Source organism: Diceros bicornis, chromosome 4, assembly GCF_020826845.1.
Source record: "Diceros bicornis minor isolate mBicDic1 chromosome 4, mDicBic1.mat.cur, whole genome shotgun sequence".
In the NCBI taxonomy this organism is placed as follows: Eukaryota; Metazoa; Chordata; class Mammalia; order Perissodactyla; family Rhinocerotidae; genus Diceros; species Diceros bicornis.
The window spans coordinates 77,698,561-77,715,760 of record NC_080743.1 but is presented as its reverse complement, the minus strand read 5'-3'; the positions used below and the strand labels follow the sequence as shown (position 1 = coordinate 77,715,760).

The 17,200-nt window shown below is 34.2% G+C and overlaps 1 protein-coding gene across 3 annotated transcripts in view; it reads left to right on the top strand.

Annotated features, from left to right (window-relative positions):
- Positions 1-17,200, top strand: part of INTS7 (integrator complex subunit 7) — a 340,989-nt gene that overhangs the window by 33,717 nt on the left and 290,072 nt on the right. For all 3 annotated transcript variants that reach the window (XR_009219849.1, XM_058539794.1, XM_058539795.1), the window contains one exon: positions 13,275-13,392. Coding sequence is in view for 2 of the 3 variants with exons in the window: in XM_058539794.1 (XP_058395777.1) it covers positions 13,275-13,392 (118 nt within the window). In the remaining variant the exon portion in view is untranslated. The remainder of the gene's footprint in view (positions 1-13,274; positions 13,393-17,200) is intronic.

Here is a 17,200-nt window from a genome sequence, read left to right as displayed (position 1 = left end):
AATTGATGTCTTTACAATGTTAAGTCTTCTAATGCATGAATATGTTATATATTTCCATTTATTTAGTTCTCTTTAATGTATCTTTTGCCTAAGTCTATTTTGTCTGATATTAATATAGCTACTTAGCTTTCTCCTAGATGTATTTACATGGCAGATTGTTTGCCTTCTTTTTACTTCCAGTCTTTATGTTTCAGATATGTCTTATGTTAATTCTGCTACTAAGATCTTAGAGCACATTTTAACTCCATTTACATCCCTCTAAACTATTATATATTGTTGTAATGTGTCTTAATTCTATCTTTTCTTATCAAACAGTTCTGTTATTGTTTTATAAACTCAGTGATCATTTGGATCTTCCACTGCCTTTGCTCTTCTTGAATCTCAAACTTTCTCTCTGGAATACTTTTCCTTCTGCCTTTGGAAAGTCCTTTAGTGAGGGTCTGTATGGTGAATTCTCCCAATATTTGTTTGCCTGAAAATGTCTTCATTTTACCCTCAGTGTTGAAAGATACTTTCTCTAGGAATACAATGCCAAGGCGTTGAGGATACCATTCTGCTGTCTACTGATTTCCATTATTACTGCTGAGGAGTAGCAGTACTCTTTGAAGGAATTTTTTTTTTCCTGCTTTTACATTTTTCTCTTTAATTTGGTCTTCTGCATTTTCACTATGAAATGTCTGGTTGTGGATTTCTTCTGTTTAAACTATCTAGAGTATTGATTTTTTTGAATCATAAGATTGGTGTCTTTCAGTAGTTCTGGAAAAGCGTCAGCCATAATTCCTTCAGATATTGCCAGTCTCGCTCACCTTTCCTTCTGGATCTCCAATTAAATATATGTTAGCCCTTCCATTAATCCTCTATGTTCCTTATCTTTTTATTTTCCATCTCTTTATCTCTTTGTGCTGTGTTCTGAATGATTTCTCCTGATATATGTTTTAATTCAATAGTTATCTCTCCAGCTTATCTAAGTCTTTTCAGATCTGTCTCTGCTGTCTATTTCTATTTGTTCTCTAATGTTGTACCCTTTTCCTTGTGTACTTGGCTGTTTTTTACCTTGAAGTACTCATTTTCCTTGGAAAAGTACGTGTGGGAATTCTTTATGGCCCAGAATGGTCTACACAGAAATCAAAATATAATGATGTACCCTTGAAATTTATGTAATATAAACTAATGTTACCTCAATAAAAAAATTAAAAAGCCCAGAATGACAGTGCATTCCTCTGGAGAAGATTTGCATTTGCTTCTGTTAGGTAGAGGGGTCAGATAGTGATATGTGCTCTGGGAAAAAATCAAGTCAGGTGAGAGGGTTAGTGAGTGTGGGAGATGGAGGTTGCAATTTTAAATAGGGTGGTCAGGGGAGCCCTCATTAAGAAGTTGACATTTGAGCAGGGCCTGACGGAGGGAATGCCAGCTTCATGGGCCCCTGAAGGAAGAGTGTTACCAGCAGAGAGAACAGCAGGAAAGGCCCTGCGGTGAGAGCATTCATGATTGTGAGGTCAACGTGACTGTAAATAAGGGGAGGTGAGTAGGAGATACTGTTAGACAGATGGTTGGATGGGAGGAGCAGGTCATTTAGAGCCTTTGAGTCCTTTGTAAGTAAGGACTTCTGTTTTTTATTCTGCGTGACGTGAATTGCCATTGGAAGATTTCGAGCAGAGAATATTATCTTTTTTTTTTTAATTGAAATATATTTGACATATAACATTGTATAAATTTAAAGTGTACAACATGTTAATTTGATACATTTATATATTGTAATATGATTGCCATTGTAGTGATAATTAGCACTTGTATCACGTTATGTAATTATTGTTTCTTTTTACTGGTTGGAATAATCACATTCTAGTCTCTTAGCAAGTTTGATGATTATAATACAATATTTTATTGTTGTCTATGTTCACTATACTGTGCATTAGATCTCTAGGACTTATTTACTACTCGCTGCAAGTTTGTATCCTTAAACAACATCTGTCTTATCTCCCCACCCCCACCTCCAAGTCAGACAGAGAAAGACAAATACTATATGATATCACTTACATGTGGAATCTGAAAAGACCAAACTCCTAAAAACAGAGAGTAAAATGGTGGTTACCAGGGGATGGAGGGTGAGGGGTCGGGGGCAGAGGGCATTACTTGACTTGAGTTTTAAAAGACTCTCTCTGGTTTAGCTATATTGAGACTAGATTGTAGGGGCGCAAGGGCAGAAGCAGGGAGAACATTTAGGAGGCGGTTATAAATAATCCAGTTAAAAAATACTAGGTTCCTGAACCAGGGGGGTACTGGGGGTAGCAGTGAGAAGTGGTAATATTCTGGATATATTTTAAAGGTAAAGCTGATGGATTTACTGGCAGATTATATATAGAGTATAAAAGAAAGGATGACTTGAAGGTTTTTGTCTTCAACAAATTTACTTGGAATGGGTAAGATCCTGGGAGGCTTATTTCTTGAAGGGAAGATCAGCAGTTCAGTTCTGAGTGTATAAAGTTTACGGTGTCATACATCCTAATGGAGATGCCAAGGACATGTGAGTCTGGAGTTTAGTGAACACATCTAGCTGAAGTTGTAAATATGAGAGTCATGCGTTTATAGATGGTATTTAAAGCCATGAGACTGGATGAGTCATCTAGGGAGAGAGTATAGATAGAGGAGATTTAGGGATTGATGAAATGAGAAAGAACCAGCAAAAAAAAAAGAAAAGAACTTGTGGAAAGTGTTTTGTGATTGTTTTTATTTTGATTTTTGTAGTTAATTAGGAAACATGATCACAAGGTGTGGGTGAGAATGGAGGATGCAAAGCAAGATTTGAAGAAACAAAGAAATGCAAATAAACTAGGGAAATAGAGGACTGCCAGGTAGTTAAGATATTTGAGTGAAGCGATATATATGGTGTCTGGCATATACATAAAAATGCTTTTTGAAGAATAGCTCTAAAAAACTATATTAAAGGTAAGATTATTCTATAGTTTTCCTTCTTGTACGCTTTGACAGATTTTATAGTTGGGATTATGCTGTCTTAATAAAATGAATTGAGAGCTTTCTCTTTCTATGCTCTGGAATAGTTAAGAGCTATGACATAGAAATTTTCTGTCTCCTGAAGGTATAGCTTAAAAAGTGCCATAAGTCCATCTGAACCTGGAACTTTTTCCAGGGATAGTGTTTTGAGAATATTTCCAATTACTTACATTGTTATTCCCCTATCAAAGTTTTCTACCTCTTCTTGAATCAGTTTTGATAATTCGTTTTCCATTTAATACATTTCTCAGATTCGTTAGTATCAATATGAAGAACACTTTATAATTTTTAGTGTCTTTGTATTTGAAGTTTTATTTTTATTTTATTCTCATTATTGTGTTTGTGTTTATATCCCCCTTTTCTGGACTAGACTTGCCAGAAGCATGGCTTTCTTATCTTTTTCAAGAGTTTGGTATATTTATTTTTATTCTTCTTGTTTAATGATGAGAGCACTTAAGGCTATCAGTTTTCCTCTTAGTGCAGATTGGCCATATTCCATAAATTATATCTTCTAGTGTTCTCATTGCTATTAATTTGAAATGCATTTTTTAAAAAGTCAGATTTATTGTGGTATAATTTATTTACAGAAACCTTTCTAGGTATACAGTTGGATGAGTTTTGACAAATGTATATAGTCGTGTAACAACCACCACAATTGAGATATAGAACATTTTCATCACCCCAGAAAGTTCCTTCAAGCCCACCTGTAGTCATTCCTTCTCCCACCCCCTGACAGCCACCAATCTGATTTCTGTCCCTATAATTTTGTCTTTCCAGAATATAAATGGAATCATACAGTATGTAGCCTTTTAGGTATGGCTTCTTTTACTTAGCCTAATGCTTTTGATGTTCATACATGTTGTTGCATGAAGCAGTAGTTCACTGCTTTTTATTGCTGAGTACTATCCCAATGTGTGGACACACCACAGTTTGTTTATCCATTCACAAGTTGTTGGACATTTGGATTTCCATTTTTGTTTTTGGCTCTTATAAGTAAGACTGCTATTGTACAGGTCTTTGTTGGACATTTCTTGGGTAAATACCTAGGAGTGGAATTGCTGGGTTATGTGGTAAATGTATGTTTAGCTTTGTAAGAACCTGCCAAACTGTTTTCCATAATGGCTGTACTATTTTACATACCCACCAGCAATGTATGAGAGTTCTGGTTATGTAACCTTGCTAGCACTTTTTCATTGTATGGTTTTGTAATTTTACGTATTTTAATAGGTTTGTAGTAATATCTCATCATGGTTTTAGTTTGCATTTCCCTAATGACTAATGATGTTGAGCATCTTATAGACTTGTTATTCATATCTCTTCTTTGGTGAAGTGCCTATTCTAGTCTTTTATGCATTTTTTTAGATTATCTTGTTATTGAGTTTTTATTATATATTCTGAATCGAATACTTTATCAGATGTGTATTTTGCAAATATTTCCTGTCAGTATTTGCCTTTAATACAGTGTCTTTTGAAGAGCAGAATTTTTTTATTTTGATGAAATCCAGTTTATCAATTTTTTCTTTTTTGGGTTGTGTTTTTTGTGTTTTATCTAGGAAATCTTTACTTAACTCAAGGTCACAAAGATTTTCTCTTATGTTTTCTTCTGGAAGTTTTAGAGTTTTTAAGTTTTATGTTTAGCTCTGTGTGATTGATTTTGAGTTGACTGTTATATATGGTACAAGGTAGGGATCAAGGTGCATTTGGATGGCCAGATGTTCCAGCACCATTTGTTGAAAAGATTATCCTTTCTCCATGGAATTACTGTAGCATCTTTGTTGAAAATCAGTTGACCTTATCTATATACGTCTATTTCTGGATTCTGTTCTGTTCCTTTGGTCTGTGTGCCTATCCTTAAGTCAGTAGTACACTGTCTTGATTACTGTAGCTTTATGATAAGTCTTGGAATCAGGTTGTGTGACTCCTCTAGCTTTGTATTTCTTTTTCAAAATTATTTTGGTTGTTCTAGCTCCTTTGCTTTTCCACATAAAATTTAGAATCAATTTGTCAAATTCTGCAAAAAAGCCCACTAGGATTCTGATTGGTATTTGTATCTGTAGATCAATTTGGAAAGAATTGACATCTTAATAGTATTGTTTTCTGATCCATGAATTTGGTATATATCTCCATTTATTTAGACCTTCCTCAATTTCTCATCAGCAGTTTTTAGTTTTCGGCACTATACGAATCTTCGACATATTCTATAGATTCGTTCCTAAGTGTTTCATGGTTTTAGTGGTATTCTAAAGTTTGGGTTTTTTTTTAAATTTCCATGAGAGCAATTTTGATTTCCTCTTTGACACTGGAATTAGTTTAAATGTTTTCTTTTTTTGTCTTTATTCTTATTCTTTTTTTCCAGTTTTATTGAGATATAATTGACATAACATCAGTGTATAAGTTTAAGGTGTACAGCGTAATAGTTTGACTTACATATATTATGAAATGATTACTCCAATAAGTTTAGTTAGCATCCATCATCTCATATAGATACAATGAAAAGAAAAAACAAAGAAAGAAAAAAAAGTTTTTTCTTATGATGAGAACTCACAGGATTTACTCTCTTAACAACTTTCGTATATATCATGCGGCAGTATTACCTATAGTCATCATGTTGTACATTACATCCCTGTAGTTATTTATCTTATAACTAGAAGTTTCTATTTTTGAAGTGATTAGCTTTTTATATTTGTTGATGGAATTTTTGTTGTTGCTAACCTTTTGTTATTAAAGTTTCTTTGTGGCCCAGTATAGGATCCTTTTTGTAAATAGTTCATAGAATTTGAGAAGAAAGTATATTTTCTATATAATATTATTTCTATATAATATATTCTGAATAATTACATAGAAAATATTTCTGTATAATATAATTTTATATATAACATACAGCTATATGTTATATGTAATATGTTATGTACAATATATAGATAAGCATATACTATATATTATGCATATGTATATGTATTATATATTATAATGTAATTCAATATAAAGCTATATAGAATCTACTTTATTAATGATATTACTCAAGTATACTATATCTTAAGTTAATTTTTTCTCTTGATCTGTGAGGTTTTGATAACTCATTAGCTTCTCATGCCAATTTATATCTAACCATTTTAACTTAAAAATCTTGATGCTATCTTGTTCCACAGACAGAACTTTCATTAATGTAAAAGAATTCTCTCTCTTTTTTAAAGCTTTTTGCCTCAAATTCTTTATGTATTGTTAGTATTGCCACTTGTTTATTTTTCTTTGCATGTATCTATCAGATCTTTGCCAATTTTATGCTTGACCTTTCTCTGTCATTTAGGTTTGATTCTTATAAAGAGCATATAGTTAGATTTATGTCTTTAGACTTAATCTGAATCTTTTTTAATAGTGTAACATAACTTATTTACATTTATTGATACAACTGAGGTTTTTTACTTACTTCTTCCATCTTCTCTTCTGCTGTTTATAATGCATTCTTTTTGTTTCCTTTGTTGCGTTACTTTCCTGTTATTTTGATCATTTTCTTTGTTCCTTTATTCTCTAGTGAATTAAAAGATTTTAACATGCTAATTAAATGTTATTTTTACTTTCCCTATCTATATTCAATATATATTAATATAAGAACTTGTGTATCTCTGTTAAGAATGAAAAGTATGGTGGTTGAAATGTAAATTTTAGCAGGCTTAAATTCTCTTTTCTATTCCCCTTCATTCCCCTCCCCCTACACGTCTTATTAAAATAATCTGGAATTTAATTTCCAGTCATCTTTTTATACTATGCAATTTCTTGTTCATAATAAATTTTTTCATATTTGCATTGAACTTTACAACCACATTAACAGTTACTTAAACATTAACTATTTTGTAGATTTTACAGCTTACTAATATTTATTATACCACATCATCCCCTGAATTTTTTATTCTGATTTATCTTCCCTGTGGCTGTTTTGTTTGGTTATGTTTAATTGAAAATATGTATTTTTTAATATTTGTCTCTCCCACAAAGAATTTTTTCCCCTGTGCCTGAAACCTGAGTATATTGATTTTAATTAAATGAATGTATTGATTATCATTTTTCAAAGCCTAGATATATTTTTGAAAATATTGAAATAGAGCAGAGAAAAACAGTTCTAATGATTTAACCTTTACAAGTTAATACTTTGTTGATTTCAAATTTGAATTTTACTCTCAATTACCAAGAATAATTATTTTTTTCCTAGGGCTTCCTCTCTCCCTCTTTTCTTTCTTTCTTCTTTCCTTCCTTCCTCTCAGTCAATCTTATCACTGCTGATTGATTTTTGAGTTTTGGTATTTCGAGTACAAATTGTGTCCATTCCATTGCTACTTTTACTGGTGTGTTGGTAGGTATTGTAATTTGTATAAATGCTTTCATTCTGAATGTTTCGAAAACCTGAAGAAAGGAAGGGCCTAAATCAAGGCCCAAGTATAGTGTATTATTATTAAAGTAATCAAAAACAGAATTAATTTCATAGGAACAAATATATTTTTTCAGGTATTTATATTTTTCTTTGGATGTTTTTTATGCCTTGCTAAATATCCATTTTACTTGGTGCTGATCTGTGTTAATGTTTATACTATTCTGATGATATAGTCTTATCTGAAGAGGTTGATTTATGTAACCTCTCTGTTACAAAGCAAAAGATTATTTGTTATGGATATTCTCAGACATAATTTTATTTTTGGCTTTATCTCTCCTGAGAGTTCTGATTTGTACCTTACCTGATACTAGAAGGAATGACAAGTTAAGCCTGAGAATTCGTTCTTTTAATAATCTTTTTCTTTGCAGTTAGTACAATAGAGATGAAAGTTTAGAAGTGTTATATCTCTGACAGAGTACTTTTAAACAGAACATCTTTCTTTACTTTAAAGATCATAAACTTTTTTCCATGCTTTTCCAGAACACATCCCTGGTGGCCAGTCCCATTCTAGGTTAGAGGAGAAGCCCCTATTTAGGAACTGACCCAGAAAACAGTAATTCAGGACAGAGTCTTGGTTGAGCATTGAGTTAAACCAGCATAGAGAGAGAAATTCAGACCAAACAGTCAGTGCAGAAGATAGTGGCGGTGAGTGAGAAAGGGAGCCCCATTTGAAGAGTCAGATTTCTCCTTTTTGTTGATATGAAAAATGGTTCTGGTAAGAACAATTTTGTAATAGGTAATGTCCTTGAAACAGAAACTTGAACCAGATTTCATCATTGAAATATGATTGATGTGCCATCTCTGGGGAACTTCATGATGTGCTCTGTTAAGCTTACTAATTTGAATTAATGAACCTTTAAATCAGTATGTATTTACTGAGAGCATTTTAGGTACCCAGTACTGTGCTAAGTGACAGAAATTAGAAGATAACATTGTAAATAACTTTATCATAAGATTTTCTAACATTTTGTTTAGTTTTTCAAATGGTAAAATTCTTCTTCCTTCTTTAAAATTATTAATATCATTATCTTATATAAAATGTCTCAACTTTCCTTCTCGATTATTCCAAAAGGTTAAATGTCTCTTATACACAGAGCACTTTATAGGGCATAATTTTGAATACATATAAATATGGGACATAGTCCCTGACCTGTGGAGCTATTTGGTTGAGGATTTTATTCCTAACTATAAGCTAATTAACAGTATAAAGCAGGACAGTTTAGGCAATAAAAAGTAGATAAATGGAAATGGCCTGAGTATGTGAATGAATAAATAAAAACGATGGTATTACCCAGTCACAGTTACTTTTTAAAAAATGCTTTCTTTTGAACTTCAAAAGCAACCTCTACATCTGCGTTTATTTCTTCATCCCCTACTTTTTGTTTAACACACTTGCATTTAGATCTGTTTCTCTGTCACTTTGCTTAGGCATTTAAAAGGTCACTAGTGTTCTTAATGCTAAATCCAAAGGCTTCTTCTGCCTTTATCATCTTTTCTTTTTTTTTCTTTTTTGGGGCAGGAAGATCGTTCCTGAGCTAACATCTGTTGCCAGTCCTCCTCTTTTTGCTTGAGGAAGATTGGCCCTGAGCTAACATCTGTGCCAATCTTGCCTTATAATTTTTTTTATTTTTGTATGTGGGTCGCCACTACAGCATGGCTTGACACGTGGTGTATGTCTGCACACGGGACCCGAACCCACGAACCCAGGCCACTAAAGCAGAGCGCGCCGAACTTAACCACTACACCATGGGGCTGGCCCCTCATCTTTTCTTTTAAAACATTTGACACTGTCAACCTACCCTTCTCTTGGCTTCTTGGCACTCAACTGTCCTCACTCATTCTTTCCACTCTTTAATGGGTACCTTCTCTGTGTTCTTCACTGCCCCTTTTCCTTTGAGTTGAATTGAGTCTAGGTGCTTTCTTCTCTTTATTCTCTGCTGTTCTAATGGCTTCCCTTAACAGCAGTACGTGCATTCTCCAACATTCTAGTCCTTCTACCTGAACTTCTGAATTGCTCTCCAGCATAGTCGCTTGTAGAGGTTGCACAGTGCTTTGACTCTCCATAGCTATTTAATCTTACAAAAATAGATGTTGCCCCTGCTTATATTTTATTTTAAAATCTAATTCATTTCTTTTAATGCCAATACATTTGTGTGTCAAAATTCACAAGCTACAAAAGGATACATAGTAAAATATTTCCCACTTATTGTTCTGCCATCCACTCAGCTTCTTTGCCTTTGGCAACCAGTTTCTGATTTCTTGTATGTTTTTCCAGAGATGTTCTATATGAAAACAGCAATTCTGTATAAATCTTTACCGCATTTTACAAAGAAGTTGAGATTCAAAGATTTCAGTAATTGGCTCAGATCACAGAGATGGTAAGTGGCAGAGCCAGAATTCTAATGCTGGTCTTCCAATTAAAAATCTGCTACATCTCCGTTTCCAAATGCATAGTTCTTCTTGGACTTCCTATCTCTTCCTATTTTCTGTCCTTCCTCTGAAATTAGCTTATCCCCATAAATTCTCCATCTTTGTAAGTGGAATTAACATTCTCTGATAATCAGGTTTGGAATTTTGTAATAATCATTGAATCTTTCTTGTTCGTTCCCGCATATATAATCTCTTTCTTTTTTTTTTTTTTAATTTTATTTATTTTATTTTTTTCCCCCAAAGCCCCAGTAGATAGTTGTGTGTCATAGCTGCACATCCTTCTAGTTGCTGTATGTGGGACGTGGCCTCAGCATGGCTGGAGAAGCGGTGCGTTGGTGCGCGCCCGGGATCTGAACCCGGGCCGCCAGTAGCAGAGCGTGCGCACTTAACTGCTAAGCCACGGGGCCGGCCCTATAATCTCTTTCAAAATGTCTCTCAAAACATATCCTCTACTTTTCATTCCTGCATGCAGGCTCTAGTTCAGGCCATCATCATCACCACCTGCATGGATTACTGCCATGGGCTGTAGGTTGGCTCCTTAATTCAACTCTTTGTTAACTTGTTCTGTTTACTATTGCCAGAATAATCTTCCCTAACACTTCAGGTGACATTATTCCTCTCCAGTGGCTTCCTTTTTCCTTTCTCATCAAGTTTAAATTACTCTGCCTTATTTTCAAGGCCTTCTATAATCTGGCCTAATCTTCCCTATTCAGTGTTTCTCTCTCCTAGCCTTCATGCCTTTTGGATGTATCTCCTCTTAGGCCACTAATAAACACTCCATATTCTGGCCTAATTGCCACAGGTTTTATTTGCATCACCTAGACTGTCTTCCCTTCCATTGTCGGAAACCTACTTTATCTTTCAAGTTCATTTCCATTTCTTCCATGATAACTTTTTCTACTGCTATTTTTGTTAGTAAGTAGGTCTTTCTTTCAATTGAGAAAGCATACATAGACATGATAAAAAATTCCCCAAGTTCAGAGATGTAGAATGAGTGAAATATAAGTGTGTCTTCCATCTCTTCCCTCAGGTCTCCTCTGCAGAGGCGAACACTGTTAGTAGTTTCTTACGTATCCTTTCTGAATTTTTTCATCCATATGCAAGCATGTATATGTCCCATCTTTTTTCCGTACAAATGAAAATATACTATATTCAAGTTCTGAACCTTTTATCACTTAACAATGCATCTTGAGGAATATCTCATATTAGAACATAGATCTGTATTCTTTTACCAGCTGTGTGATACTCCCTTTATATTCCCAGTCCCCCACTGGTGGACGTTAGAGTTGTTTCCAATACTTCTACTGTTACTGTTTACATTGCTACATTGACCTGTTTGAAAAAAAAAATCACCTTTGTGGACATAAACTTCTAAAAGAGGAATTTTGGGGCTCAATGATACATACTTTAAAATTTTTTTATATTTAATGCCAGTTACCCACCGATGAGGTTTACACCATTTCACCTTTCTATCAACAGTGTGTGAGAGCACCTTTTCCCCACACTGTTTTCAGTGTTATGTATTATTAAACTTCAATCTTGGCCAATCTGATTGGTGAAAAGCAGCTCTTATTTTAATTTAAAATTTTCAGAGGCCAGCCCAGTGGTGTAGTAGTTAAGTTCACATGCTCTACCTTGGCAGCCCAGGGTTCACAGGTTCGGATCCCAGGTGTGGACCGATGCGCCACTCGTCAAGCCATACGGTGGCAGGCGTCCCACATATAAAGTAGAAGAAGATGGGCGCAGATGTTAGCCCAGGGCCAATCTTCCTCAGCGAAAAGAGGAGGATTGGCAACAGATGTTAGATCAGGGCTAATCTTCACCAAAAAAAAAAAAAAAAAATTCAAATTATGACTGAGGCTTACCATCTTATATTTAAAAGTCATTTTTATAAATTTTATCTGCGAACTACTAATTTTTCTATTGGGACTTTTATTAGTAAGAACTTTTCATAAATTAAGATTATTGGGCCTTTATTGATCTTATATGATAGGAATTTTTTTTCCAGTTTTGTCAATTATCTTATTTTACTTTTTCTTTTCCCGTGTTAACTCGTAGTACTTTTTACAGTTTTTTTATTTGCCATAAAAAAGAAACAAGGATCTAGTTTTGTTTTACTCAGGTGACTGGCCAGTTGTCCTTGAACTATTTATTGAATAATCCCTCTGATTTGAAATGCCATTATCATATATTCTGTGTGTGTTTGAATCTATTTCAGGGACCAGTTCTCTCTCATTGATTTTTCTGTCCATGAGTAGTAAAATGTTCTTTGATTTCTATAGGTTTATTATACATTTTAATATTTGGTAGAGCTTCTTTTGTCTCATTATACTTTGCCAGAATTTTTCTAAATATTTGCTGATTTGTATTTTTCTATATGATCTTTAGAAGCAGATTGTCTAAGCCCCCCCCCCTCAAGATTTTGTTGATATTTTTATTTGGGTCATATTAAATTTATTGTTTAATTTAACCCCTTGTGAAATTTTATTTTTAATTTTTCTGCTAGTCTTTAAATTTTGCTTATTTTCTGAATCTTTCTCTTTGTGGGAGAATGGGAATTAGTTTAATTTAACAGGGTATTTGTATTATATTTAATTTGACCCTTTATATTACATACAGTAATGTCATAGAGTCATACGAGTAAATATACAGGATGAGGCAAGAGTCACTATACTATGAGCATATATTTATAGTTGACTGCATTGAAATAATAACTAGCATCTTGTTTTCAGTAATACTTCAGACCACCTTAGTCAGAAATAGAGTAAATGACCTGAAATGGAGGAGGATAGGTAGCTCAGTCCCTTATAAACCAGATAGGATGCCACACTCTCTATTATTTTAAAAATATATACATATATGAACTAATATTCATATCACTCAGGTAAGCAAAATATGCTGGAGGTTCTGCTTGTGAGGACTAAATAGTACATAATTCAAAGTGGTCTTAATAAAAAGTCACGCATGAAGACTTTTTTTAAATAGGCTTTATTTTTTAGAACAGGTGTAGATTTACAGAAAATGGAGAAGATAGTACAGAGGATTCTCACACACCCCATACCCAGTTTATCTATTATTGATATTTTACATTAGCATGGTATGCTTGTTATAATTAATGAACCAGTATTGATACATTATTATTATTAACCTAAGTTCATACTTTGTTCTAGTTGCTTTAGTTTTTACCTGGTGTCCTTTTTCTGTTCCAGGATCCCATCTAGGATACTGCATTATATTTAGCTAACGTATCTCCTTAGGCTCCTCTTGGCTGTGGCAGTTTGACTTAAGTTTTTTATCATGAAAAAAAGATACAATTTTTCTAAAAGCTAGAAAATTTAAAAAGAGTAGACAATTTCAAAGTCTATTGATGTTTTAACTTTGTGTTCCTTTCTCCTCTGCATTTCAGGCACTCTGTGAATGTGCCCTCCAGACTCCTTATGACAGCTTAAAACTTGGGATGTTGTCTGTCCTCTCTACGCTGTCAGGGACCATCGCTGTCAAACATTACTTCAGCATAGCTTCGGGTGAGGAGAAGAAAGGAGATAATGTGTGGATAATGTGCAAATCCCTTTATTCATGTTGATGTTTTAAGTTGTTTCCTCTATTAAGCTTTAGAAGCAAGAAAGGTTTCAATCTTGTATTTGATTATGCTAGTGATTTATTTGAAAATGATTTCTTAACTAATGCCTATAGTAATAAAATCTTGCATCCTTGATCTTAAGGATGTTGTTTTTCTAGATTTGCCCTTTTTGAGTTATATATGGGTGAAACTATTTTTGAGGAGGCTTAAAATATCTGCTTTGCTTTTGTATGTCTCTGACTCCAAGTGCCCTTTGGATTTAAGTACGTTTCAAAGGCCAAATGGTGGTAAATCTTAAGAGCAAATGTCATATGCTTCCTTTTAGGGATGTTATCTCTCTGGAAAATGGTTAAAATAAAACTTTACCCCAGTTCCATAATGCTTTCCTAGTTGCCTATTCAAGATGATTTAACTCCAAAATGCCTTTGTTAATGTCCATTGAGGAGCTTGCTGACTTAACAGAGTTAAGGCTGAAGTTTTTTGTTGTTTTGTTTTAATGCAAGTTCTATGGAATCTCTGTTGCTTCCTTTTCTAGTCAGTTAGGATTGAATTAATTAAAGAACTACAGTGTACGTTTGTCCTTTTTATGGCTTCACAGCATATGAACTTACTGGGTAAAGGGAATTCCCCACCATCTAAGTCTTCATAGCAAGCTGAAAAGACCTGATATTCTTTTGCCAAGCCTCGCTGCCACCTAGGGTGCACACATGTGGCCTGGACTCAGCTAGTTATTTTCAGACCACAGATTGAAGTGCGAACCAGTAACAACAAGAATTAGGGATGCGGGAGAATCCATTCTAGCGATATAGCAATGACCACGGCAACATCCGGTTTCCAGGGTTCACTCTAGCAGTGGATGTTTGCTATATCTGGTACCTTGGGCAGCATTGTAAGCTGTGACATCAAGGAATCAGTAACAATGGCAGTAATGTCTTCACTGGATTAATTCCATGCATGGTTTGGGCTCTGATCTTGGTTGCTGTCTAGCCTTGCCTTTTTCCTGTCCATTTTCTGAGCTTAGTTTTCCAACCTTTCCAATAATTCTATGAGGAACTTCTATATCAGTTATCTATTGCTACATAATAAATCACATCCAAACTTGTGGCTTAAAACTATGACCATCTTATTTGCTCTGATTCTGCATTTCAGCAGTTTTGATGGCCTCAGCTAGGCAGTTCTGGTCTCACCTGGGCTCACTCACATGACTGCAGTCTCTTGGAGCTTTGACCAGACTGGATGGTCTAAGGTGGCCTCATTTATCAGCTAGAGATTGAAAGACTTTCAGCTGAGGCACCATAGTTCTCCATGTGGCTCTTGGCAGCCTAGCCTGGGCTTGTTTACATCATGTTCTCAGGAGTCTAGCTGCAGCCAAAAGAGGACAAGCCACCAACACACAAGACTTCTCAGCCTTTTGCTTGCGCATGTTTTTTAATGTCTCATTGGCCAAAGCAAGTCACATGGCCAAGCCCATAAAGATAGAGAAATAAGCATCTCTTAATGTGAGGAATTGCAAAATTACACTGCAAAGGGGCATGCCTACAAGGGATGGGAGAGATTATTGCAACCTTTTTTATCAACAATCTACTATACACCCATTATGCTTTCAGTAAATTCTTTTTCTGCACAAAGCAGCCTGTTTCAGTTTCTTAGCTTGTAGTTAATATTCTTGACTGACATCACACTTAGAAAGAGCTGCAGTAGACAAATTATTAATTGTATCTTAAAATTTATAAGAGCCTTCCCATACGACATCTCATTGCTTCTGTACAAGTAGTCTTTCAAGTGAGCACATGCAACGGAGTTGATAAGTATTGAAACAGAGGCTCACAAAGTTTCAGTGATATATCCAAAGTCACATACTGATGAAGTGCCTGAGCCTAGGCCTGAACCCAAGGGTCCTGACTCGGGATTCTTTTTTATACTAAACTGACCTAGATGCAAGAGGACTTTCTTTTTCTTTATTTTTTAGTTCCAAAGACATTTGTAAGTTGTGTCGGGTCATAATAGGCAAGCCCTTCTCAAGCTAGATATTTTATTTGTCCTTTTATTGAATTTTTTAAAATTGCAGTTTGTTTATGGAATTAAGCAAAAGGCTTAAATAACCAGACTAGGTGATGTTCGCAAGACATGAAAGTCAAGTATTTTCCAAAGTTAGATTATTTCCATAGATATTAGTAAATGTTTAAGTATATTTTCATTGATTAGATGTTTTTCTATATAACCAGGATAAATAGTTTGTAAAACAAACTTAAATTTAGTGTGTCTACATTATTGCTAGCAAATGGATCTTAAGCATGTAATATGTTCAGTATCACACATACCTAAGAAAAATGCAAATTAAAACAACACTGAAATACTTTACCATTCCATCAGATTGGTAATATGCTGTGTTGGCAAGGGTCTGGGTAAACAGGTATGCTCATTCATTGCTGGTGGGAATGTAAATTATTAAACCTCTGCCTGGGTGATTGAGAAATACTCATCAAAATTATAAATGACCCAGAAATTCCACTTCTAGGAATTTATCCTACTAGTATATTTACACATTTGAGAAATGACATATATACAGGGTTATTCATAGCATCATTGTACACAATAGCAAAATATTGTCCATCAGTAGGGGATGGATTAGCATAAAAAGGTCCATCATTAAAGAAATTATGATACATAACTGCAATAGAAATCAGTGTAATTTATTTAAAAAAATATATGGCATGGAATAATCTTCATGATGTAGTGTTTAAAGAGAAATAAAGCAAGATGCAAAACTGTACAAAAAAGGAAAAAGAAAGAAAGGAACATGTATACTTAAAAATCTGTAGACTCTCTGGAATGATACACAAGAAACTGATAACATTGGATGGGTGAGGAAGACTTTCACTCACTAACTTTTACCTTTTTCTCTTTGTTAAACCTTTTGAACTATGTGAATTTACCTTAGTAAGTAATTTCTAAATAAATAAAAATTAAATTGAAAATAATAATTTTATCCCTGAAAAAGTTAACATAGAAAAAAGCTCAAAAATATATTTTAAAGATAGAATATTAGCCAGTATCTACTTATCCTGATTATGTATGAATTTTTAAGTTATATTGGTGTACATAAGGGGAAAAAAGATTTAAAATAAATTTTCCAGAAAGGTAACAATAAGGTCATGCTGATTTGTAGGATTTGGGATGATTTTTGTTTTTTGCTTTGGATTTTTCTGGGTTTTTTTCCAAGATTTCCATGGTGAGTCTTGATAGGAAAAATGCAAGTTGCAAAACATGTTTGTAGATTTATTGATGAGTCTGCATTGTCCATATCACATGGACAAGAAAAAGCATGGAGGAAATATAGTTTCCATAGTTTTGAAAAAATGGACATGTAGTTTCATCTTTCTGATGCTTTGCCTATTTTAAAAACACTGATGCTTTGCCTAAGCTAGTGCTATTACGTTAAACTGGAAATCAGTAAGGTGACCATATGTCCCACAGTGTCTGAGATAGTCTTGGTTTATGCCTGATGTAATTAGTAATAGTGTCCCCTTCAACCTCAAAAAATATAATCACCCTTGGTATGAGAGACAAGGTTGAAGTTGATAGGAATCATGGAAAAATAAGCAGAAGAAAGGAAGACAGAAATGAGAGACTGCTAAGAAGTTGAATAAGCTTTCATCTCCTGATTCTTCTTGAAGTTCACTCACTTATAACTGAGAGCTGCTCTACTATAAATAAAAACATTCACAACATAAACCTTACGTTACAGAATT